Source organism: Megalops cyprinoides, chromosome 10, assembly GCF_013368585.1.
Source record: "Megalops cyprinoides isolate fMegCyp1 chromosome 10, fMegCyp1.pri, whole genome shotgun sequence".
Classification (NCBI taxonomy): domain Eukaryota; kingdom Metazoa; phylum Chordata; class Actinopteri; order Elopiformes; family Megalopidae; genus Megalops; species Megalops cyprinoides.
This window is the reverse complement of record NC_050592.1, coordinates 24,130,427-24,156,031: the sequence shown is the minus strand read 5'-3', so window position 1 is coordinate 24,156,031 and position 25,605 is coordinate 24,130,427. Positions and strand designations below refer to the sequence as shown.

The 25,605-nt window shown below is 48.3% G+C and overlaps 1 protein-coding gene across 1 annotated transcript in view; it reads left to right on the top strand.

The window, feature by feature from the left end:
• Positions 1 to 3,263, top strand: part of bbs9 (Bardet-Biedl syndrome 9) — a 109,161-nt gene extending 105,898 nt beyond the window's left edge. Inside the window, exon 22 of the mRNA XM_036539557.1 lies at positions 3,034 to 3,263. Within this exon, the coding sequence (XP_036395450.1) occupies positions 3,034 to 3,263 (230 nt within the window). The remainder of the gene's footprint in view (positions 1 to 3,033) is intronic.
• The last annotated feature ends 22,342 nt before the right edge of the window (positions 3,264 to 25,605 follow it).

Here is a 25,605-nt window from a genome sequence, read left to right as displayed (position 1 = left end):
TCCGCTTTCCAAACCTGTCACACTGTGAGGTGAACACCGCAGCTGTGTGCCAAAGCGTTGAAGATATTAGGTGTTGATGATGTCACGCTTACTGTCTCACTTGTTTCATAGTAATTTGCCAAGCCCCCCCCACCTCCCCTCAGCTGGCAGAGGTCCACATTGTCCAGTGGAAGCTGGAACTAAAGATTCCAACAATTTTCACATTGTTGTGCAGTGCAGGGGTGCCAGGAATGAGGTAAACGTGTTTACACACAGTAATTTGTTTAGATTTTCTTGGGCACGATGCCTGTGAAATTAATCCTCACCGCCGCATCCTTGCCACAGTTCCAGCCTTTCCTGTTAGTGCTGTTAATGCTCCAAGCTCTGTGTTTCATCTGTTTATTGTGTTAGATGCCCTCTTCACCACATGAAACCTGAGGAAAAAGGAGGAACTATTGAAATTCAGCTCATCTGATGTTTCTTCATCATTCAAAACATCAGCTTCTAAATAGATTTCTTTCTAAAACAAGTGGTGGTAACAGTGTTTACCTCTACAGTAAACCGATGTGTGATTTTTAAGAATGAAAACTTTCCTCGTGAAGTTTCCAAGGCGTCTCCATGAAGAAAATTATCTTAAACAGATATCTATGCTCTGTGTTTCTGACACATTTTTAGAAGGGAAAAAAACTTCTTTTTCTGAATAAACAAAACCGTCTCCCGGACTTGTTTTTGAAGAGCAGTTTTACAGATGTTTGGTCTGGCTCCAGCTTTGAGCAGTTTCAGTCAGAGGGAAGAGAAACACACTTGTCCCTGGGAACGGTGTTAGGAGAGGGAGTGAGCGGGATTTATTCCAGTTCTTAAAGCCCCCTGTTAATGCAGATAATGCCCTGCCACCCGAAGCAGTTTCACATTCTTTGCTCCTCTTCTCAGCTAATGCTCTGCGTTTTTATCAGTGCGCTCACAGTGTGATTTCACCCACTGTTCACTCCAACGTCCTCAGGGCCCATCAGGGAAATGCACACGGCCTTCTCTGTGTTCTCAAGGCATGCTGGGATATGTGTGAAAATACTGCGCTGTAGGGTTCAGAGCTATCCTCTTACTCCTCTCCCGTTTGGTCATTTTTTAAAATGTGGAACTCATAAAGAATAAAAAAGGAAAGCAATTTCCATTTTTTTTAAAATAGATTTTAAACCGAAAAATGAGAGTGGTGGTTTTCTCTGGGAGGGAAACGATTTGCTTTTGTAGCAAGTGGTTATTTTTTCTCTGTCTCTCTCTGTCTCTCTCTCTCTCTCTCTCGCTCTCTCTCTCTCTCTCACACACACATACACACACACACACACTCTCTCTCTCTCTCACCCTCTCTCAAAGGGGGATCAGGTGTCTGTTTGATTCCCCCCTCAAACCGCAACATCAAAACCAGGAAGCCGGCGGCAGACTTCATCCACTTCCTGTGCTGTGATAAGCGCTGTCAGCCCCGGGGCGAGGGTGGGACGGAGCGCTTGAGCGTGCTGGGTTACTGCAACCCCAGGAGGGCACGGGTCGGGCCTGCGCCGCATCTGCGCTCAGAACAGCGCGCCGCCGCCGCCGCCAGAACGGAGGCCGTTCCAAACCAAACCCGGCGAGTCACATCTGTGACAACCCACAGCCCCGACGTGTCACATCTGAGTCTTTCAGACTGGAAAGTGTTCCAGTCCTGGGCTTTGGGGGAAACGCTGCCCCTGCGTTCTGTTGACCTAAGTCCAAGCCTAGGTTGTTCTTCGCTCCCTAGCCTCCACCCCCCATCTCCCAACAACCCCACTACCAAAAATCATGTGACGGTGAAACAACACGCTAAAGAAAACACGGGTGTAATTAAAACCATGTCTCATGTTTAAAAAGGCGACACAAGAAAATCTGTTACATTTTTGCTAAAGTAAACGGTGGGACATCAGAAGCAATTGGTCTTTGCTAACAGAACAGATTGGTTTTATTGGAAGGATAAATATTAGGCGGGGATTATGTTAATCCATGTTGAGGAAAGTCAGGCCCCCTGCCCTCTGTGTGTGAGAGCGTGTGTGTGTGTGAGTGAGAGTGGGTGTGTGTGCGCACGTCTGTATGTGTGCACAGCTGACAAAGAAGTGTATGTTAGATGAAAGCGGCATGGAAAAGAAATAGCCCCGGGGGATTCTGGGAATAGAAGAGGTGACAGGGGAGATGGGAGGCCCCCTTTGATTCTCCCGGGTTGGGGTGGAGCAGGGAGGGGGATCTCTGATCTTGAGCAGATCCACACAGTGCAGCCAAAAAAATGCCCCCAAACAGGGAGCAGTTACCCCAGTCCTGCAATGTCTGCAAAAAGGTGGAGATTTGAGTTTTTGCTTGGAATGCTCAGAGGTCCTGATCAGTCTTGCCCCAGGTTTAAGGCAGAACTGTGGAAGAGGGGCCTCTTTATCGTGCAGTCTCAAAAGCAGCTCAGACCAGTACTGTCCCAAACTGGAGCGTAGTGCATCACGGCGATTTGTTTGTCCCTGTATTGTTGAGCACAGATTTCATTAATTTTGTTGGAAACATGTAGGCCTATGGTGGTGCCACGATGAACAATGAACACAGCAGCTTTTTGTATGCGTTGTTGAACACAGGTAGTCAGGCCCAGTGCTCACCGGCCAGTGGGGTCCTGGATTTATAGGTGTGTCTGGAATAAGCGGCCCGTTCAGACCTGTAATTTCAGGTGATTTGACATAATTTGACTGCATGTTGAGTTTCAGTGAAGCAGTCAAGACCTGAGGTGGAATTTTTTTTTTTTTAAAAAAAGGAAACGCTGAAGCCTGGATCTGCCCTCTCCCATTTAAAACTCTCCTGTTCTGGCTGGGTGATATCTCTATAATATTGATCTGTTTTATACCATTCTTTTCATCTGCTTCGTTCGGTGCTGTTGATCCTGTGCCAGCTCAGTCCTCAGGATATTGTGAGTTCAGTGCCCAGGCTGTTCTCTGTCCTCGGGATGTCATGAGCTCTGTGCTCCATTCACGGGAGGTTGTGATATCTGCCCTCAGCCCCTGCTCTGTACTCTGTCCTCAGGGGGCTGCGAACCCATTGCTGAGCTGGACCAGGAGGAGCCGGCCGCGGAGCAGGAGCCCGTGGCCAAGTTTGTGAAGAAGAGGCAACCTTCCAGGAAGATCAAAGTCAAGACGGGTAAGAGCAAAGAGTGGCAGCCAGGCCTTTTCATCCAGGGTGTCTGGGTCTTTGAGAGCCAAGCAGAACAGCCAAATGGGATCGTCCAGATTTTTAATGCAAGACTCAAAAGTTAATGGCAGTACAAACGAGGGATAGATGAGTTCAAAACACCACAACAAGTTCTTTGTGTTTGCCTCTAGCAAAAGAGTAACAGCTGGAAAAATTGACATAACTCAGACCCATTGCTGAGGTAATAAAGAACAACAGAACCTTTTGCTGGTACTTGCACACAAAGGGTTGTGTTCTTGCAAAATTGCAGTTTGCTGAAGAAACTGAATATAAAATGCATCAACAACATCAGTGGTGGGAAGAAGTAAGCAGGAGAGGGAGAAGGTGTGGAAGTAATCAGCGCGTGGAGTCGCAGCAGAAGGAGCCTCTACGAGGCACTAAAGACAGGTCCGCGCGGAAGCAGAGACCATCAAGGTCTGGCGGTGAACTCAGCAAGGGAGCGAGGAGCAAAGTGCCAGAAGCATAGGTGTGAAGATGCATCGAGATCACACGCACACACAGACACACCTGCCAGCACTTAAACAATCCTGCTGTCTGTAGAGGCACGGTTGAGGGAATACGTGCCGCTTTCTGATTCCTTATGTTGGAACAGACGGGGCAGAGACCTCGGCATCCCAGACCCCTTCCCTTGTGCTCTCCGCTCCCTCCTCTTTCTGGGCGTAAGATAGTCACGTTGACTGGCTGCCAAAGGGCTGGATGGCTCGGCTTTCCCTCAGCCGCAGCAGTGCCACTACATGCTCTGGCTTTTTATTACCGCAGGCAGGGCCTCCGTCCTGGCCTTGATGGATGGTGCCCGTTTTAAACCCAGCGCGTTGGACACAGCCGTCCCGCCTCACACCCCCTCCCCCTTCTTGACCCCGTCTCTCTGCAGGGTTTCCCATGCAGCTCCTGTTACACGCCGTAACTTTAATATCGCTTTATGTCAGATAACTCATTACTTGCGCGTTGAAACGGTCTGCCCCAACTAACCCTCATGAGCTGTTTTTAAACTTCTCTTCCACCTCTTGTGTTCCCTGCTGTGGTGGTGACATACAGTTTAGCTGAGAGCAAGCCAGCGCTTTCCATTTAACACAGCAGCCAATCAGCCAGCCTCTAGTCAATGCAGTAGCCAATCAGCTTTCTCCTCAGCAGGTGGTAGCACGCAAAAACATATGTGAGCACATATATATAATACACAGAAAGAATGCATGTTTTGTTCCAGTTTTATTTTTTCCCCATTCAGCAGGTAGTTGAAATTTGATTGAATGGAGTGTTTTTGTGGAAGTACTTCAGTCCACAGGGTCCTGCCTAAAAATTTGAACTTGTTCAGTTCCCTGAGTGTCTGCTTACCTCTGTGTGAGTGTTATACTCTTCTCCAGGGTATTTGACCGCTTTGTATGACCACAGTAGCTCTTCTCCAGGGTCTTTGGCCCTCTGTGAGAGCAATGCTGCTCCTCTCTGGGGTCTGCAGCCCTCTGTGTGAGTGCTGTAGCTCCCCCCAGGGTCGCTAGCTTCTGTGTTAAGGCTGTAGTGCTCTTCACTCTGTGTTCTGTGCTCAGTTTCTGCAGCGACATCTGGTTCTACTCTCAGGCTCCCCTTGCCTCTCTCCTGATTGGATCTAATAGCTGGTGAATTGCAATTTTTCCGGTCATTATCAAACTGAGATTTTGATGGGGCACTTCAGATTATTTTTTTAATCAAATAAATTAAATACTGTGTGCCTGAATGTTTTGATGGACTTTGGTGGGTGGGAAAGCCAATGTGTTTTTTTGTGTGCCTCTCTTTTTTGCAAGAGCGTTCCCCCCCCCCCCCTTCCTAACATGCCGACGCTATTGAGTGGAGATTTTTGTGGTTGAAGCAGGAGAGAAATAAATCCATCAGGCTCCGGCGCTTTCTAAAACAAACAGAAAGCATGTAATTGGGGTGCTTTTTTATTTCCAAACAGAATTTGTTCACATCCATTTAATCACTGATAGCTTTGATTCAGTCCTGAAACAACAAGGAATTGAGGGTTTTAATTGTGGCTAATGGATCAGATCGTATACAGTTCTTCTTTTATTTATATGGACCTCTTGTTGATGTGTTTCTTTGTTTTTCTGTTATTTTTCCTCCCTTGGAAGCTGTAATGTGTGTGTATATTTAGAGATTTTCAGTGAAGGAAAAGTAGAAATCTTTGTTGCTTCATCTAAATTTACCTTCTTATGTGCTAAGCCAATTGAGTCAAGAGTTGCTCTGTTGCAGTGACAAAAAGGGAAAGGTGAGGGTTCAGTCAGCCAGTCAGCCTGTGGGCATCTGCCCTTTCCCCTCACTGAGATTTCCTTTAGGACCGTGGAATAAAACACCAGACCTTGTTTTATAAAGACTCTTGTAAGCTTCATTTTAAACAATAACGCTGAGCAAACTGGTAAGACATAGCTGTCCTGTTGCATATGTGTCTGTGCTGAATTCTTGACATTTGAAACTAATATATTGGTTTGAATTTAATGTAATTTGTCCTCATAAGATGTTATCAAAAGCCTCAGTGTGAGCAGTGTCACACTGTCAGCTTCTGGCTTGTTTGTCTGACTGGTCTGTCTGTCTGTGTGCGTGCGTGTGTGGGGGAGTGCGCGCATCTGTCTGTGTGTGTGTGTGCGTGCGTGCATGTGTGTGCGTGTGCCTTGGCTCAGCAAGATGAGTAAGTGTCTCAGCCCCATGTTGGTGATAGCAGAGCGATATGAGGCTGTAGGAGACAGTGCTATCAGCTGCACATCTCCCCTGAATTCATATCTCACTCTGTGTCTTCCTTGATTACGTTATTGTCTCTGCTAATGTTATCAATCAGAATACTCGCCGCTCCTGCCAAAAAAAAAAAAAGCCTGGCGAAGTCGAGCTGCCATCCTCCAGGTGTCCCGATCTTCACAATGAGAATGTGCTGTTCCTACGAAAAGGAAAACAGTAGGAATATTGGCGTACCTGAGTGTTTCTGTCTTATTCTGCACAAGAAGGCTGACCCAAACCCCCAGCCGGGGGGGTGGAGTGTGGGTGGGAGAGGGTCACGCTCAAAGACCCGTCCTCCCTCCTATGAGTCATCCCTTTTTTAAATGACCTCTCCCTTTAGGTTATAAAAAAAGAACTCTTGAGAAAGTTAATATATTTTCAAAAAATATAATCTGGTCTGGATCTTGAGGAAAGCAGGAAGTGGCCCTGTCAATAACAGGAAGATCAGGACTGATGAGAAACGTGCTGGTTGTTGTATTTTGGCTGTGGTCCTAAAAATACAACAGTTTTCACCCCATTAAGACAGTCTCTTTTTATACCGTCTGATTAACTCCAGAGGTTCTGCTGTTTTTGGACCTGTGTAGATTGAGGAACATTTTTCTGTTTGCCTGCCATGGTTCACTGTGTCCTCCTAATAGTTTCAAATAGATCTCATCAATGAAATATTCTCTGTTAATATGCATAATCTGTGTATGTGTAGGTAGATATGCCCCATCTCGATTCAGAGGTCTGCTCAAGGGCGTAACTTTGGGTTGAACATTGGGGGGGTTGAGGTCTCCATGAATATGATTATTTGGGGGGCTGTATTGGCCAGTTTTGATTATTGTAACCCCCCCATCCCCCCCGTAATTTACGCCCATGGGTCTGCCTGTCTACCTGTCAAGCACATACCCTGTTGTCATCATCATTTCCATCATTACCATTATCAGTAACGTAGGCAGAGGATCCTTTTCATATTTATCAGACCTCCGGACCAATGTATTATCGAGCCGACTCCTAACACTGATGGTCGGTAACAGATTCTTTGTTCGGGTTGTGGAGAGCAACATCGCATCGCACAGATGGAGAGACTCCATCGCGTTTCTATCTGCAAGGTTGCCACGGACAGCCATGGCTCCACCTAAGATGGAGGCTGAGATGCTCCCATTTGGAAGTATGTAATCCAGACAGGGCTGAGTGGGTAGTCGGCCTGGCCCTCGCACCGAACGCTGGCTTCCCCATAATCCAGCCAGGCGCTGCCACTAACAAAATGCTCTGTGCCAAAGCGATGACGAGCACCCCTGGGAGGGGATGGGGGGGTCCATGTGGGGATCGTTAGTGCCTCGCACGCGTCGGGAACGGGAACAGAGCACGTCCTCGCCTGGAAAGATCTAATGCCGCCGCCATCTGCATTCAAGAGCGCCGAGGGAATCCAATTAAAAGCAAAAGCAAACAAACAAACAAGTGCGTATCCCGCTCCTCCCCCGTTAACTCTTAATTAGGAGGAATGCCATGCTGCCCGCAGCAGCTTTCTCCCCCCCCCCCTCCTGCTTGTGGCATTCTCTGTCACACAGGCATCGTAACCGCCGTGCTCGCTGGTTTGAAACCGGAGCCCCGGGAGTTTGTCCAGGTTAGCGCGCACCAGCGGGCCTCTCTCCTCCCTGTGTTTTCCTTGAAGCGTCTGTCCTGCCTAATCATCTCTGACAAACCGATGCCCCAAGACAGACGTGGAAATGGGGTCGGAGGCCGTCCTGCTTTGACGGATTTATTCCTTAAAAGCTCCCCTCGTAAAATTGTCCCATAAGTGAATTACGGTCAGGTTGTGTTTGGGCGGCCCAGTGAGCATCCAGCCCCCCAACGCCCTCCCGCCCCCCTCACCTCTCAGTTTCTCCCCCTGTCAGGCAGGGAAGGCCATCTGAACACATCCCAAACTCAATTACTGCCTCATCTGAAGGAAATGCGTGTGCCTAGCTCCACGCGTAGCTTTCGGACACGCTAACGACATCAAGGAAATGGGACCCTTCCACGATAATACCATCTTATTGATTTAACTCCGCTCTCAGAAAGTAGCGATCAGCTTTTGGGGGAGTGGGGGGGGTGGCATTCGGAGGCTCTGTTAGAGTCTGACCTGTAAAATGTCTCGTGATGAGTTAGTCATTCTTTTAGTCATCATTGAGACTGAGGGGAAGAGGAAGAGGCGTGACTGTGTGTAAAAGAATCTGTGAGCACACCAATCAATGGGTCCTTTCTGGAAACAGCAGCAGTAAAAGGGAAGTAATGTGCTGTGAGAGAGAATGTCGCCCATGTCTGTTTAATGGACCTTTAAGTGTGCTTAGTGCTCATTGTTTTAGCCCTCACTCATCCTGTGGACATACAAGCCGCTCGTCTCCCCTGCTGTCTGAATGGGCGAAGAGGTGCATTCTGATAGAGCCAGCTCTCATAGGGAGCCTGCAGCTACGCTAGTGTCAAACACCACCGGTTGAACAATTAACGCAACATTCAAAGTACACCACATCACAAACAAACCCTCTCCTACTTAAAGCCTCACCACAAACTTCCTCCTCAAGCTGTTTAACCCTTGTCGGCAAACATTTGCTTTGAACAGACGGCTGGCACAGGGGGAAAGCTGGAAAGCGTTCCACAAACGTTCGCAGGTGCTGGCCTTGTCAGACCCATTTCGGGACTGGCCCTCAATGTGGCCTAGCTGCTCTGCAGTGGGAATTAGCGCTCCAAGACCTACAGTACCAGTCAAAAGTTTGGACACACCTGCACACAGAAGGGTTTTTCTTTGTTTTTACTATTTTCTACATTTTGGAATAATAGTAAAGACATCAAAGCTATGAAATAACACAAATGGAAATATGCACTGACCAAAAGTGTTAAACAAATCTAAACTTATTTTAGATTCTTCAAAGCTGCCATTTAAAAAAAAAAAAAAAAAAATTTCAAGAAATGCATGCATAGGCATCAACTTTACTATTTATACCTGTCTATGTAAATTTCAAGCATTTAAGCATAAGTCTTTAGATCAAAATGTGTGTGAATGCATGTTTCCCATTATCCTAATCATGTGTGTCCAAACTTTTGACCGGTACTGTATGTGTAACGTGATTGTTGTGGGTGTTTGCCCACCTGGCTGAGAATAAACAGGACCCGTCGTGGCGGGATTGGAGTGGGAGGGGTGGGGCAGGGGAAATCTCACCATCTGAATGCCCTTTGGGCTGAAAATCAAACTGGCAGCCGAGTACTTAAATCCTTAAGCTACGTTCTCCCCGCAGCCGTTGTTGTGGGGGGGGGGGGGTAAAAAAGGAAAAACGGAAATAATCCCCCAATTAATTTTGTTTGTAACAGACAGCTTCAGAAGAAACCCGTGTGCTTTCCTCTAGGAGGGGATCCCAGATCTGCACGGGCACGTTGGACAACGGGGGGAGTCTTCCTCCGCCGATCAGAGAGACTAGGGAGTGGGGTTGGGGGGGGGGGTGTGAAAAAACAAACCATCTCACACACCCTCCCTCGCATAAAAATAATTAGGGTAAAAGGACCGCAAAACCGGGCGCGCGAGAGCCAGGAAGCATCTTTAATGCAGTTGAAAGGCTTCAAAAGATCTCTTGGATATTCGCTTGCGCGCCATTTCAGCAATTAAGATGAAAGCGAGATGAAAGAGAGAGTGGGGTTTGCGCTGAGCGCTACCTACCACAGGCTCCCGTCTCAGATCACACGTCGAGGGTGGAAGCGGGTCCGGCCGAGCAGCGACCGTCTTTCCGGGACGCGTTCTCATTATGGGAAGGTGTAATGGCCTCTCCAGTAAAGGCTCTCCTCAAAGTAAGCCCAAGGGAGCTGGCCCCGTGGCTAGGTAGGTTCTCTTAGAGTGCGGTTCTGCCGGCAGATAGATGGTTTTAAAAGCCGGCGCAAATCAAAAGGAGCATTTCGGCATTCATTTTTAATGACTGTGAATCGTTCCGTACCATTTTGTATATTTGTAATCCAACACTTAATGGTGTGAAGTGGCGCTGCTTTTTTTCTAGATGAAAGTCTGTTCATCTGTAAGGTACTTGATAATCTGATATGTAGCTTTTCTCTATAGAGGTTCCATGAATTCATGTTCTTTGCTGCCCTCAATCAACATTCATATTAATATGTTATCATAAGCCAAATACAGATGTACTAGTTTTGTATTAATATCAGTTGTTCATTTTTCTGTTTTGTTTTGTTTTTTGTGTAACAAAAAACAGTGCCACCAGTCAAGAATGAATATGTAACAGTCTCTTTTCTATATCTGCATTTGCACTTCAAAACCTGTTCAGATATTTGTTTTTGTACTGGCTTTAAGGGAGCCTTAATATGTTGCAAATTATGTTTTTGATCTCAACATCACTTCAGGCACTAGCTGTAATGGCTTAATGTGGAGGCTTTATAGTTGAAGGGTCTCTGTGTACTATTTCTGCTGTCAGGAATGGATGTAGATTAGTATAAATGTAACCTGTAATAGCACAGGCCTTTGTGCTGAAACAAGTATATTTGGAGGGGGATTTGGCCTTTTCCCTCCATTACTTTATGGCATGCACTCTTCTGTCATGAGGAAGAAGAATTCAAGGCCTGCAGGTCAGTGTCCCCCAGGCATTTAGATTTTTCCAAAGCTAAAACAAATGAAAAGCAATTATCTAATGCCAGTAGCAGGCCGCATAACAAAACGGAATCCATTATTGCCGGCATTTGCTTGTGGTTTTTTTCTTTCCCTCTCTCTCAGATCTGTAATTCGGTTTGGGGGCTCTTTTCTGAAAACCGCAAGCTGCTGGAAAGTACCCCCAGCCCCCCCAGAGCCACACACTCCTGTGGCGAGATCCACTGATATTAATCCAGCATGTGCCTGGTGGCTTCACTTCTCCCAGGCAAACTGGGCATCATCTTACCTAAGAGTCAGTTGGCATTCGAGTGAACAGTATCTTTATTGCGAGAGTGTCCTTTCCCTTTCCTGTGTGGGAAAAGGCAGCTATCGACAACCAGTGGCAACGCTATTGTATCGCTGCAAGTCCTGCCCTGTAAGACAAGGAGAGATACAGCAAGCAGGAGGAAGTAACATCACCTTTTCCTGAATACCTCGACACCCCGACACCCCCCCCCCCCACCCACCCCTAGCCCTCCCGGACGCATCTCCCTCGAGGAGTGGCCGATGCTCGTGAACCGCACCGTTAAAAACAGGATCCGCTGCAAAGCGCTTCAGCAGACAGGGTGCCCCCGCTGGCTGGGACCCCCCATCGGTCGCTCAGACAACAGTGCTTCCTGCGGGGGGGGTGGGAGGATGTAGGGATGCAGCGCGGAAGTGTCGGAGTGATGCTTCATTTTTATGTGTTTTCGTTTCGCCGAAGAGGGGTGCCAGGAACCCGGTGGGACACCCCCTCTGTCCGATTGGCAGATTCCTCCGCTTGAAGCTCGCCTTGGGCCCTGTACATCACAGCCCAACCTGCTAACGCACTTAGAGGGCAGGGGGTCCAGAGGAAGAGCTGACTGTAGGAGCCTCTCTGTCAGAGACCCCAACAGTCTGTACTACAGGTGGGGCCATGGGTACTGACCAATGTGAGTAACCTGTCGTTACCGCTGTGTTACAGTGACCTGTGCCACATTCCAGTAACATGATTACAGGTTAACAGATTCTGTTATCGAAAGGGACTTACAGTAGAAGGTGAATCTGAATATCTCAAAACATCATACAGTAATAACCTGCAATTATTTAATAACCAGTGCTTTACTGAGTACAAAAGGGCTAGCAAAAAAATCATTGATAAGTGCAATATAAGTAATACAACACATAAATATGTAAGAAAAAAGAAAGATTTCAGTATGATGATTAGGTAGGAGGGACAGCGTGCAGTCTGAAGAGGTGGATGGCTGGTGGAAGGCCGTCAGCAACCAACCTCTGTGGGAAGTTACCTTCCCTTACAGCCTTGTTCCAGTTACCTGACCGCAACCGAGGCCTGCGACCAATAGGTGTGGGTTTGTTTGCTGTCCAGGCTTTCGTGGTAAACTTTAGTGGTCTGTTTGGAGTCGGACGCAGGCCCAGCTCTCTCCTGGCAGCTGGCCTAGCTGTAATTGTTCCCTTGTCTTAAACAGCAGGGCACACACTAAATCATTCTGTGTGGTACTTCAGTGATAAGCCTGATGGATGATTAGGCTTTTTTTGAGGTATGAAATGTGCCGTTCAATAAGTCACCCCCTCCCTCTTCTGCTATCTGGTTGGGTATTTCAGGCCCCTTCTTTTAAGCTAGGGCTATTGGCAAGGAGAACGTCCAAGCCAAATTTGGCAGCGGGACAGCCATCGGCACATAGTAAAATCACCGCTGTCACACAGAAGGAACAGTTGTGATTTTGGATGTCCGTCTGGATCGCCTCTCATCTTCTCACGGAAGGAATGGTGTCAGTTCCCCAGTAGCTGCCCCTAACTGCGGCCCAATGGCACGACAATGGGCCGTGCCTCCTCCTGCTGTCTCCCACTGTGGCATGAACCTCTCCGTTCCTCATTCTAACACCGCTCCGACTGCTATCGAAAGCATAGATATTTGGGTACCCCGCAAAAGGGCGTGGGGACCCTTTTACAATCCGCCTGGATTCTTCTGAAACCGATATGAAGATTTCAGACTCCTCGGTCGATATTTATGCGCGTATATATTTAATCCATTTGAGTGCGTTGCCAAGTTGTTCTTTTCCCCATATCAAAGCAGATCAGTAAGGCCTTTCCTCGAGATCCGGGGATACCATTAAAAGCTCATTAAAAGCCCATTTAAACCCAGCATTCCTGGGATATGGCTATCACCCTTTGGACAAGCTGATCAGGAGACATGTGACAGGACCTGTGCTTTTGATATCAGTGTGACTCCGAGAGATAAGAGCAACAAACACACTTGTTTGAAGTCTAGGAAAACTGAGAATTTCTCTATGCCCATTTGATGTCTATTCACAGGCCGTGAATGTTGTGCTGCAGGGTTTCCAGTTAAAACGCAAGTGAGCCTTAGACTCTGCGCACACTCTGGCTATGCCAATATTCAGGTGTGTATCTGTGGCTATTCAATTTAAACAAAAAAAAAAACAAAAAAACAGGGTCTAATTTTGACAAACCTTTCATTAAACCAGCATGAATGTCATTCAACAGTCTATCTGACAAAGGCAGTTAACAGGACAAAGATACACATACTGTCCCTCACCAAAAAAAAGAAAAACAAGGGCTCTACCGGAAGTGGGGCCCCATCAGTCTTCGCGGTAATAAAAGCCGCTCTCGTTTGACAGCTTGGCTTTTAACAAGAGACCTTTAATTTTTGCAAGAAGGAAGCAATGAATTGTAAAGTATACTTTTCTCAGGCCTGACTGTTAAGTGAGTTCTTTACGCGGCCGTGCAGGGGCCTAGCTCTCAGGAGATGACTAACACATGTGGAATGGGAAGTGCACCCCGTCCTCTCCCCCTCTCCGCCTGTCTCCTTCACGTCTTTATATTAAAGTGTATCAAACCCCGTCTCGGCTGTCACTTTCACCGCTGTCACTTCGTGGCGTGCCCCCCCCCCCCCCCCCCCCCCAAACCTCAAAAAGTCCAACACAGGGTGGGCTTTGTTTCCCTCTGCGAGCCGGACGGAGATGAGGACGAGGTAACCTAACCGCCCGGAGCTGGCTGGTGGAGTCAGTGAGTGAGGGAGGGAGTGTGTCTGTGTGTTTTAATGTGTGTGTGTGTGTCTGCATGTTGGTTTGTGTGTCTGTTGTGTGACATTGGCTGGAGTCTCCTGGATAAAGTCCCCCTGGCAAGGCACAGCTGGGGCAGGTGATTTTTGATGGGGACACTGGACTATAAGGATAAGAGCAATTCAGGTATCATGGAGTAGGCTGACATCAGCATAATACAAGGTTTGTGTCAGACATGAGCCAAAAATCTGATCTGAGAACACCATACAGTTACAGTGTGGATGCTGCTCCAGCAGGTATCTGTGCTGTGGGTGTATCAGCCATGAACAGTTGGGCAAGGCTACACTGTACTGGGCCTGAAAACCGCTAATATGGAGTGTTTATATAAAAACCAAATAGGTCTTTCACAATTATATAAAGGAGCTATTTCATTCAATATTAGATTACCTGAGCATTTCTTTAAAGTGCACATTTTGGAGCATGGTTAATGAAAACATGGATGTTCGTCATTATTGTGTCATGAGTAATAATGTCACCTATGTCACCTGCCCAGCAGCTATGTAACACCAGCAACTCCCCCACCCCAGGTGGAAAAGCATTTCAGAACAAGCTTTCACATTTTGTCCACTGCTAAAAGCGACATTGATGAGCTGAAGTAAGTTCAGGTGAGCCACAGAACTGAGCCACCCTTTGTCACCTCTGACGGAGTGAGTTCCAATGCCAGAAAAGAAACACGCAGTGTCGGAAACATTAGCCGGGGCTTGTCAAATGCAGGAGCGGAGGGGACAGAGCACCTCCAACCCCCCAGGTGGTGACAGAGTGACGATGACGGTGGGCAGAGCAGCATGGGATTCCGCTGTCAATCACCCACAGCATGCATAATGTAGGGGTTACATCATCACCCTGTTTAATGGACCCCGTGAAGATGAGGGAAGCTGCCTGCAGCCGCTGCCTGTAACATGGCCTCAAGCATGAAAGAATGACATTACATCACATTGTTGTCATTTAGCAGACACCCTTATTCAGAGTGACGTACGTGTTGGTTACAGTTTTATCCATTTACACAGTTGGATATTTACTGAGGCAATTGTGAGTCAAGGACCTTGCCTAAGAGCACAACAGCCGCACCCCAGCGGGGTATCGAACCAGCAGCCTTTTGGTCACAGGCCCTGCTCCTTACCACCATGCTACACTGCCAAATAAGGAGTTACGAATTGCTACAAATTTTTGTAACAAATATGTTACTGAGCATGTCTTTAACTGTTATGGTATGAATGGCTTTTGAATGGTGGCCGGGTCCAGAGTGCACAGCCCCTCGTGTGTGTATGTGCTGTTCCCGGTGAAGGAGCTTTGCCTGTCCCTGCATAGCCAACAAAGCCAAACCCAGCTGTGTGGCTCTTCCTCCCTGTCGTCTGTCTGGCAAGCGCCGCGCTGCGATTGATCCGTTCAGCGCTAAACGGAAAACACCAACATTCTTTGATCATGTGGGAAACTTAAATAGAGTTGTGAGAAGTCTTATTAAGTACTACCTTTCCCTTCCCATTACCTAATGGGTGGAATATATAATTAAGTTGCTGGCTTAATGACATCAAAGGAAGGATTAAGCCTTAGCATGACAGGAATTCAGCTCCTCTTTAGAATCATTTTTTCTTGCGGAATGCTGCAGGAGGGCTCGGATACAGTCTGCCCTTTATGTTTTGGAAGTGGAAAACACAAAGCAGGAAGCACATCGTTGCAGATGGGGATGGCAAGAGACACGGCGCTAGCTATTTTGTCTTGCGAAATCGCCCAGGGGTGCGGGAAAGAGCCGCGTTGCTTCCCCGTCCCGGGCTTCATCTGCCTAATTTACGGCCAGATCGGCCCTCGCTAGACGGCGGAGCGGTGACATGACAACGCGACAAAAGCACAGACAAATAAATCTCTCTTCCCATCTTTGTTTAAACAGGGACCGGCGTGGGGGGAGGAGGTTGGGGGGGTTCATCCAGATGTGCAGAACTGTACAGCCCAAAGCCACAGGGACAGAGTGGGGTCAGAGGGCAGTGCTGGGAAAATCAACTAAGGGGACGGCTCTGAGTCTCCCCCGAAAGGGGAAACAAGGCCCTCTTTCTCAGATTCACCGCGCACCTCTGTCTCTCTCCCGCCCAGTCCCTCTCCGTCTATCTCCCTCTCCCTCTCCCTCTCTCCCTCTCTCTTTGCCAGAGGTGGACCGAAAAAAAATCTTATGGAAAGCATGTCAGTGTGTAATTGCTGCGGACTTGATTAGTTCCCTTCATTAGCTGGTAAAAGCTGGGACCGTGTCCATGCAAAATATTGAGCACTGGAAATTAGATACATTTCCAGGTAGCCAGGAAAAAAAAATGTAGAGACTAGAGAAGAAAGTGTTGACTACGGAGCTGTCGACAGATGTTTTTAATTGCATTAATTGATTAAATTTGACTTGTACCAACTGAAATGCCCACGCAGGCGCACTCTGTGATCCATGGGAAAGGGGGAGACTCGGAGGGAGAGAGGCAGCCAGGAAAGCCGGGGAAGTGATCCACCAGTGCCCCAGAGCGTTTTGTTGAGTAACACGCCGTGTGCTTTCCCTGGATTTTAAGGTTTTGATCAGTCTGGTTTTTGCTGTTTGGAAAGCCTCTTATAGCTGCTGGGGAATATTACTCAACTGGTGTGTTGCTGTAACACAGCCCATAGATACAATTATTTCAGGACCAGATTGGAACACTCCACCAGTACATCACTGAAACACAGTTTGTAAATTTGAACATTTCGGTGTAATGTGCAAACGCTTTTGGTGCCTCATTGAAACGCAGCACATTAATTTCATAATTTCATCAGCAGACACAAACACTAACCTAGCACCTCACTGAAAAACAGTGCTTAGGTTCAGTCTTTTCAGCAGCAGATACAAAACACAAGGAGGAAGAGGCCTCTCTCATACCGTTTTGTTTTGTTTTCAGGCGAATAGCTACTGTTTATGTTTCCTCCACTGGCTGAAAGAGTTCATTCAACCCTCAGATCAGGGTCTGAGAAACTACCATGCTAAATTCCCCTTCTCTGGACACTCCTACCGCTTCCCCCTCAATATTTCATGGAAGCAGAGGCGCAACTGTGCCTCCTCCGCTAAAACCAGGCCCCCAGCATTCATCTTCACCTCAACGCAAGACCTCCTGCGGTCAGCGCGGGGGAGAGACCCATTCAGAACGACATCAGAGGCATCGAAGCGCGCCCGCCAGTCCATTAATCCGCTGTTAACGCGTGGTTCATGCTAGGGTGGAAGCTCATGCTCCTCTCCCTGTGTTCGGAGTGGGTATCGGGCCCTCGTTTCACTGCAAGCACCTGCTCTTTCGCACAGCGTGCGGACCGCGGCAGTAGCAAAAAAACGTGTGGGCGAGTCCTCCGTCTCTGCTGCCAGAAACGAGCACTTTCACACGTAACGCACACACACTGAGGATGCCTGCCGCCATCCCAGGAATGCGTTTTATTGGGACCCAAGCAGCTGGGACTACCACCACAGCAACAGGGTTTAATGGACGTCCATTTCGTGTAGTAAAAGACTTTATATTTGTGCCTGGCGGAGGCCCGTGTCCAAAGCAAATTATGCTGATTACATCTTTACATGTCATTCATTTGTACAGCTGGATATTCACTCAGGCGGTTCAGGTTAAGTACCTCGCTCAAGGGTACCGCCGCCATGCCCCACCCACGAATCAAAGCTGCAGACCTCTGGGTGCAAGCCCAGCTTCTGAACCACGATTCTACACTTCCATCCCTGAGTAGCGGCGCGGTTTAGTTTACACACGCATGTTACTATGCATGGTAGACACCCTTTGCTGCGTCAGTTTTAGTTACCTAAAAGTTAGAAGGAGGAGAGATGTTTTTATCACAAAGAGAGAGCTCCCTTCATCTGTGACACTGGAAGTTCCAAAGATAAACACCAAACTCACCAAACAAGTGAGTTTGTCCAAACCTGCAAAGGCAGGCCGTTGGGCCCTGGTTAAGCTAGGCTGTGTCATCGAACAGGTACCATGATGGTGTCAGCCAATGATGCAATGGTGGATTAGCTGTAAATGCTTCTCCACAGCACTAAGTTTCTGTTTATTATGTATGGAGTCCTCCTCCTTTCTGTAGCATGGTTAATTTTCAAGCAAACATCTCCCCTCTACCAGAAGTGAGGAAAGTGACTCATGGTCGTTAATGATTTCCTCATGAAGCTCTGATATTAACCACGGCAGTCTCACAGGAGCCATTAGGCCCGACTGATCCCTCAATGGGATTGCACTTTAGACATAGCACAAAATAAAGATTATGAGAAGTGCTGCACAGATCCATGCTCTGTGTGCACTCATGTAAGATTCAAAATAGGGGAGCATGACTAATACTGCCAACTTGTTTATAATGTCTGGTAGGAACCATGGGCCAATTGACTTTATGATGAGGTCATGTTGACTATATACCTCTACTATTGTTAGAAGAAGTTGAAGATAATTTTTCCCAGGGAATAGCTAGCGGTAAATGATTATGATGTTATTGAGGTGGAGAGCTGTGTATTCATCTCTTTCCAAGGTTTCTAAGGTTACAAACCGGGGGGGAGGGGGGTGCTGATGCAGGTGGGGCTGTGTGTGTGCCATATTTAACAGTCAGATTTCCTGTGTCCAGGACATCCTGGGTGTATTGTATTCTGCACAGCGATGGTGTTGTGTTCATCTCTGATATGTCGGTGTGTGTCGAGGTCAGAGGTCGCAGCAACCTCCATTTGCTGCTGGTCCCTCCTGTTGAAAGGGTATCCCAGCCCGCCTTCAGTGCTCGGTACTCATTCTACCACTCTCTTCCTCGCCTGTATGCTCTTGCGGGTCTATGGCCGACTCCCCCGGACAGATGATTACAGTCAGCCTTCCCGAGCTATTTGTGTGGTTGGCTTAATTGCGGCTCTCTCTGCTGTTTGTAATTTGGGCCTGCCGAGATATTGCACCCCAGGTATTCCAGCCCCAGCCAGCAGCCCACTGGGGAACACATAAACACAGCTGTTCTGTGAGCTGAAAGCGAGGTGCTATCCGCTTTGCCAAAAAACAGAGCGATTACGCCACTCTCTCTCTCGCTCTCTCTCTCTCTCTCTCTCTCTCTGTCTCCCCCTCTGACTCTCACTCTCTCGCCCTCTCTTCATCTTACACCCTCGCCATGTCCCCTGTCCATATCTTCCTTCCTCCTTCTTCTGCATGTCTGTGTGGGTGTCCATACACACGCACGCACATATATGTTAATGTTTATTTCCTGTCTGTCACTTCATATTCCTTTTAGGAGACAGCATGAAGTTGTCAGATTTCTTGCTAGATGGCAAATAGATTAGAGTATCTCAGATGGAAGCCAGGTGATTTACCTTTATAGTTCTGATGATGGGCTCAGTATTCCAGTATTCCTGTTGTCAGAGTGTCAGTCACTCTGACAACAGTCGTCTTCCAGAATGACAGCGGCATCGCACTGTCCCTGTTTTCAATGCGCAGGCCTCAGAACAATGAGATCCGAGGCTTTTTTCTTTTTTTTTTTTCCTGTTTTAAAGTGCAGTTGAGGATCCGTTCTGCTTTCTCGCAGGGAGAAATCGCTCTAATTACACCATCAGATGGCTTTTAACGGTCGCCGCAGCAACACTCGGGTTACACTTTACCAGCTCTCCGCGTGGTTTTTATTATCATCCTGCGCTCTTTATTCGCACCCGTTGCCCCGCAGAGCGCTACAGTGAAATGTTAATGAGCAATGCGCTGTGCAGCTCTGCACCCCCCCCCCGCCACCCCCCTGCCCAGCCCCCAGCCAGCTCTGGGGTCCGGTCATACACTCCCCAGTGCTCCCCAGCTGTCCGTCTGTCTGCCCGTCTGTCCTTCTGTCTCTCTCAGGAAGCGCGAGCACAGCTCATGCCTTTTCACACACAACCCACCCCTGAGTTCCATACCTATGGGATCCTATATGCACAGCTTCTCTCCCTGTCTTCCCGTTAATCCATCTTTGCATTAGTCTGTGTGGGCTGCCTGACCTGATCGTATTTCATCCGAATTTTCACTGACATCTTTATTTCTGAAAAATAAGTTAGGAGGAAAAAGCCTGGCGGAGCAGTAGCAATAAACAATCAAAAAAACAACATTTGCACCGTTAGCGTTGTGTTTGCAGGCAGAGCGGAGTCCGGTCAGTCGAAGTGCATCATCGCCCAAACAGCGATTTCCTGCCTTGGTCCTCTTTGCTTTTGTTTGTTAAATCTGTTTTCCCTCCCACTTTCCTGTTGACTGTGGCAGAAGAGTAAGCCTTGCTCTCTCCATGGGTCAGCACTTCCCATTATCCATCTGTCTCTGTTGCTGCGGCTCGTCCAGACTGCTGCTCCCACTTGTGGCTAAATTGTACTATACGTGCGTGTATGCACAGACACTGACGTATACTAACAGTTTTTCACATGTTAATTATTGCATTATTATTGCATAATACCATGTGACACACATACATCCTGACCGTCAGTATGCTGCATTCACACACGCATACACATACACATGCTGGATCCAGTAATTTGGACCCCCTCAGACTAGACACCCGTTTATCCTCAGTTCAGTAAGAACAGTCATTTGTTGCCCACTGTTTGTTGGGATAGTGGCTACGTGCAGATTTGTCTGTCTGGCTCTTTTTTGTATGTATGTGTGTGTGTGTGCGTGTTAACTTATGTTTTTGTGTAGCATACACGTGTGTATGTTTGCGTATGGTATGCCCGTGTAGGTACAGTGTGTGTATACTGCATGTGTCTATGTTTGTGCACTCTCTGTGTGTTTGTGTGTGTGTGTACTGTAAGTGTGTGTGTTTTGTCACTGTGTGTCTCACCGCTGCTCAGTGGCATGAGATTGTTTTCTAGGAATCTGGAGGAGGCCGCGGCCTGCGCTTCAGGGTGTGGCTGTCTCTGTGAAAACCAGAGATTCTGGTGGGTGGCATTATAAATAACACCACTGTTTATTTCCCTCTAACACGACCGCGGAGCGGGGGCCCGGCGCTCTCTCCGCCGGCAGCCGAGCGGACGGCGAGAGAGAGAGAAAGCGAGATTGGTAAAAGATGTGGACGAAAGCAAGGCGGGCAGGGAAAGCGAGCGCGATCTCGCTTTGAGTTCGGAGGCTGTGCCGGCTTTCTCATCACAGGTCCACGGGGGGGGGGAGGATGCGGCCGGGAGTGCAGCGTCTTTCGGAGCGTGCGCTCGGCGTTCCCGAGGCGAAACGAGACACCACGGCGAGACTCCCGGCCCCGTCACTCTCGAGACGGGGAAGCGCTAATTAAAAGTCCGCGCATATTTGGTTGTCTGTGTATCGTAAATATGAAAGTAGAGGGCAAATGCTAGAGTGCTGACCCTGCCCTTTCCCCCCCACGCCCTCCTGTTTCATTGCACCGTCTGTCATCTACGACTCCTCGGCCAACAGCAAAGCATTTTATGTGGTAACGTCAGACCCGTGACGCCCTGAGTCAGGGCGGCATGAAAGAGTTAAAAAACGAACTCTTCATGCCCCGAGAGGTTGACCCCGGTACGACCCCCCTTTTTAAGCACCCCCTCGACCCCATCCAGGCCGCTGGTTGCATTCACGAGGCAGACAGATAAAAAACAACACGCAGTGAAAACAGAGCACTTCCTGTTTCTGCTGTGTTGCGCTGATAGCGGCCCCAGCCAGCTCCGCTCTCATCCCACAAGCCCCCCCCCCGTCATCCAGCAGTCCGTCCAGCCTCTTTCCTGATTGGCCAACAATGGCAGGGATCTCTACTGGCTGTGACGGCAAAGACTGAATGACTAGTTCTGCTCACGGGAGCATTGAGCTGGCCTTTTCTGGGCTGAGCAGAACTGGGTCAATATGAATGCATGCACTCCCTCCCTCTAGATAGGGGAGGCAGGGTCCAGCGTTGGGTAGATGGCACCCATGATGTCAGGTGATCTGAGGTGATTATTACATTTGAAGATAGGGTCTTGCACCCTGGCTGTGACAGCCCAGCAGGTTGCTTTGATACTGCCACACAGGCTCAGGGGAAAGGAAATGCCTCATCTCACCCCCTGACTAACCCCCAGCAGCTGCCCCACCGCACTCCCAGCCCTCCGGCAGCATGACTTTACATCAGAGTCACGTCACTCTGGCTTTAATCAAGGGCAGATTAATACACACATTGTCAAGGACAAGCTAGAGCTGTCCTCAGGGAAAGAGATTGAGGGGAAAATGTTTGGTTGGTCCAGGGTTAATCTGTCAGCCTTTAAAAAGGCCACTTGTTGGTCGTATTCTTGATGCTTCCAGCTCTCCCGGAGTTTAGCTTTCTAGCGCTCAGTTGTTTTTTTTTCTTAAACTTTAAATCAATGTAAAAAGATCTCCACTGTATTTCTTTAGTGAAAGAAGTAAGTTAATGGTCCAAGGCCTCATCCAGCCAAGGCCTCTTTTCATTTATTTATTTATTTTCGGATCTACTTCTTTTCCCTTTCATAGACTGGTCAGCTCTCCATATGCACTGGTTCACCTTCACGGTTTCCTTTGTATGTAAATGTCCCCTCGGCTCTCGGCCGCTGCCGCGGGTGGAGGGCAGACGGAGGCCACCGGCTTTTCCTCCACGCATATTTCCCATCTGATAAGTGCGCTGGCTGAACCCGGGGCCTGAATACCTGACTCTGTTATTTATGGGCCACTGCCTGTACATTATACAGATGTAAGCTCCCAGCTTATCTCCTGCTCTCTCCCATTATGCTCCGGCGCAAATGACCTTCTGGGACATTTAAGCGGAGGAGCCGGGTTCGGGCGCGGAGACGGAAGGACTCGCGTTTTATTTCCTGCCGCTCGGCGTGTTGTTTGGGGAATCTGGAATGGTTAGCCGCTCATGACTGGGGTCGTTGTAACCTCAGCGCTCAGTCATTTGGTGTTAACCTTCTGTTTCTCACCCTCTGTGACCTGAACAAGCTTGAGCGCCCCCCCCCCCCCCCCCAGAGGGACCCCCATCTGACTGTCCAGGGGACGGGCAGGCGGGCAGATGACAGGATGACAGGGACGTGGTTGGGGGGGGGGGCGGCAGGGGGGGTTCGGGTGCAGTATGATCTAACTTTGATGTTATGCCCCTGACATTGAAGCAGGGCGACATCTGCTCCGCTGTGCCACGGTAGGCAAGATCGTGTAAATGTCAGCGAGTTAAAGGGCAGTTTAACTTAGCAAATCAGCTCATCTTAAGTCAACAAGGATCCGGGGCCCGGGCTGCCATTTCAAACAAAAACAGTCAAGTGCCCTTGACCCCCCCACCCCCCCGTCACAGCCAAAAAAGTCCCCATTGTTTCAAGGGGGAAAGGAGAAATGCAGCGCTAGTGAGAACTTTTGTTATTCCACGGCAGTTGGTTTTGGGGCTTATTGCATTCCTCGTCCAAAGAATGGAATTAATGTCTTTTTTTTCTCTTTCTTTCTTTCAAATATGTAATCTCTCCTGGGTCTCACGTATATCAGAATCTCCTCCTGGTCCAGGCCGCAGAATGATAGTGGTAGCGAGAGACCAGGCACTGTTTGTACAGACCCTGCCATGGAGACACATGAACGCACACACACACACTCTCACACACACACACACACACACACACACACACACACACACACACACACACACACACCCAGCCCTCAGCGCCATGCTGGCTGTGAGTGATGACAGACTCTAACAGGCTGCAGACAGGCTTGGCATGGGCTGCACTGGGCTCACCTCCTGTCCCCCCGCTGATTGGTTTGATCCCTCCGGAGGGTCGTGATCAAGACCTGTCAAGATCAAAGCATAAACGGGGGGGTTGGGGTTCAAACCCTGGGCGGGCACTGCTGTCGCACCCTTGATAGAGGCATAAGCGGTATGAATGGCTACCACGCTGATTCAGGCTTAAACATGTGACACCATATTCCATTGTGGGTGTAGACATATGCAAGAAGACATGGAGCTACGAGGGCCGAGGCACTTAGGAGAATGAAGAGGTCGCAGGAGAGCGCAGATCTCAGGGATGAAAGGGCTTTAGTGTAATTGAACTTTGTCAGAAAAGTCCTCAGGACACTCTGTGATGCATTGAGGGTTATTGTCTGGTCCTTGGCAGCACACGGCTTGTGTTTTAACTGAACACTTTTGTCAAGACTTTCAGCATGCAGGCTCACCCGCGCAGGGCTCTTCACCCACCATGAAGTAGCCTTCTCCACCAACGCAGTGAAACTACTGACTCTGCAGCTCCTCACACAAACCACACCACAAAGATTTTACTCACAAAATTAAATGCATATACACATATATACAGTGTTGCAGTGTTACAATTCAGTTCGAGATAATAATTGTTCACTGTAGTTATGTGCATGTTAGACATTTTTTTCTTAAATGCTCCCCACACCAAGTTATTTTTGATAGCTTCACAAAAATAGCATTTTGTTATAGTCATATATACTCTCTCTCCTACCCTCTTCTCTGTCTCTCCTCTCCTTTCCCCTCCCTCTCTCCCTGTCTCTTCTTTCTCCCGGTCTCCCGGTCTCCCCACCAGCTGTAGTGTAGCCAGCTTCTCTCCCACTGCCCTCTGACAGTTTGAAAGGAGTGATTTAGGCCAAACTGATTACTTTTTATAGTGGGGAGAACATAAAATTTAGAAATGCGATGGACCATGAAAAATTTATTACCCAGGCAAGGTCTCACCAGTTTTTAATTTTCACTCATTTGTGTATAACCCCCTCCCCTCCAAAACTACCACCACCTTTTCCCTCTCTCTCTGCTGATGGAAGCCCATATGTTAGATCTGGCTCTTTGCACTGACATGCTGGAGAAGCTCATGGCCAGCTCTTTAAGTCAGGATTTCAGGTTTTATGACTCCCCTCTCAGCTCAAAACATTGCGGATCCTTAAATGGCTCCCTAGCGCTTCGCCAACTGCAGCCTTTCTTGGTCAGAAGGGAAGAAGCGTGGTGTGTGGTTTAGAGCGCCGGACGGAGGGTCATTGGTTCTAATCCCAGGGTGCTTGTTCAGGGGAACTTCACCTCATTTGCCTGTCAAAATACAGCTGGGTCAGGGAGACATGCGCGCCGCCAAATGAGCGTCTCTGCCGAACATATGAGTAATGAGTTCTGAAAGAACAGATGGGTTTGCACTGAATCTCTCATTTTGGCAGAATCTGGACCAGGCCTGCGGGGCAGTCGTGGCACTGAGCATCAAAGTGACACAGCTGCACAGAGGTATCAGCGCCTTGTCATTGCCAATAGAAACAAGGTTTTTTTTTTTGCTTTCCAATACATTATATCCCTTTTACAAATAATTTTACAATTGCAGCAAACATTCACAGCTGACAAAACCCTGTTTTATGGATGTTTGACAATTATTTATTTGTATTCATTTTAGTCTTGAAAAATCACAAAGGTGACTCACAGCTCTGATATGCTTAATGCTTAATGGTACTTTGCTCAGCTGTGTCAGTTCAACTGTATTGCTAAGTCAGTTGGCGCATTTACTCAGATTGCTGGAGGAGGGCATTCGGTATACTGTAGCATTGTGAAGGTAATTTGAATAAAGTTGGCCGGAGTTCTTTCAGTTTAAGTTTTGCGTGTGGTTTAAAAAAAGTTCTGGCAATGGGATGGGGTCAGAATCAAAAACACTGTTCCGCCGAGCTTCAGAAGGCTCCCCGAGTCATATAATTTGGGTGTTTAATCTTTGTTATAAAGCAGTAAAACGGGGTCAGCTGTGCCCTGGGGGCCCTGACGCGTCCCCCCGGCAATCGGGTGTCCCTTTGCAGTCGCGGCAGACGGGCCCCTCGGGGCCGGCCTTCTGGGGAGCGCTGCTGTGCCTTTATTGCTTTTCCACTGTGTCTGGGGTGAGGTTTTTAATTAGTCTGCCACAGGTACAACTTCACAGGCCCAGCGGGGTTGTGGATGGGTGGGGGTGTGGGAGGGGGGTGCCTGTTTAGATTAAATTATTCCCCTATTATCTCCTCATCCAGTTCCCTGATTCTGTGGTCCCCTTTTTCCCAGCGCGGTGTTGCCCCCAGAGACCCGCTCCCGAAGCGA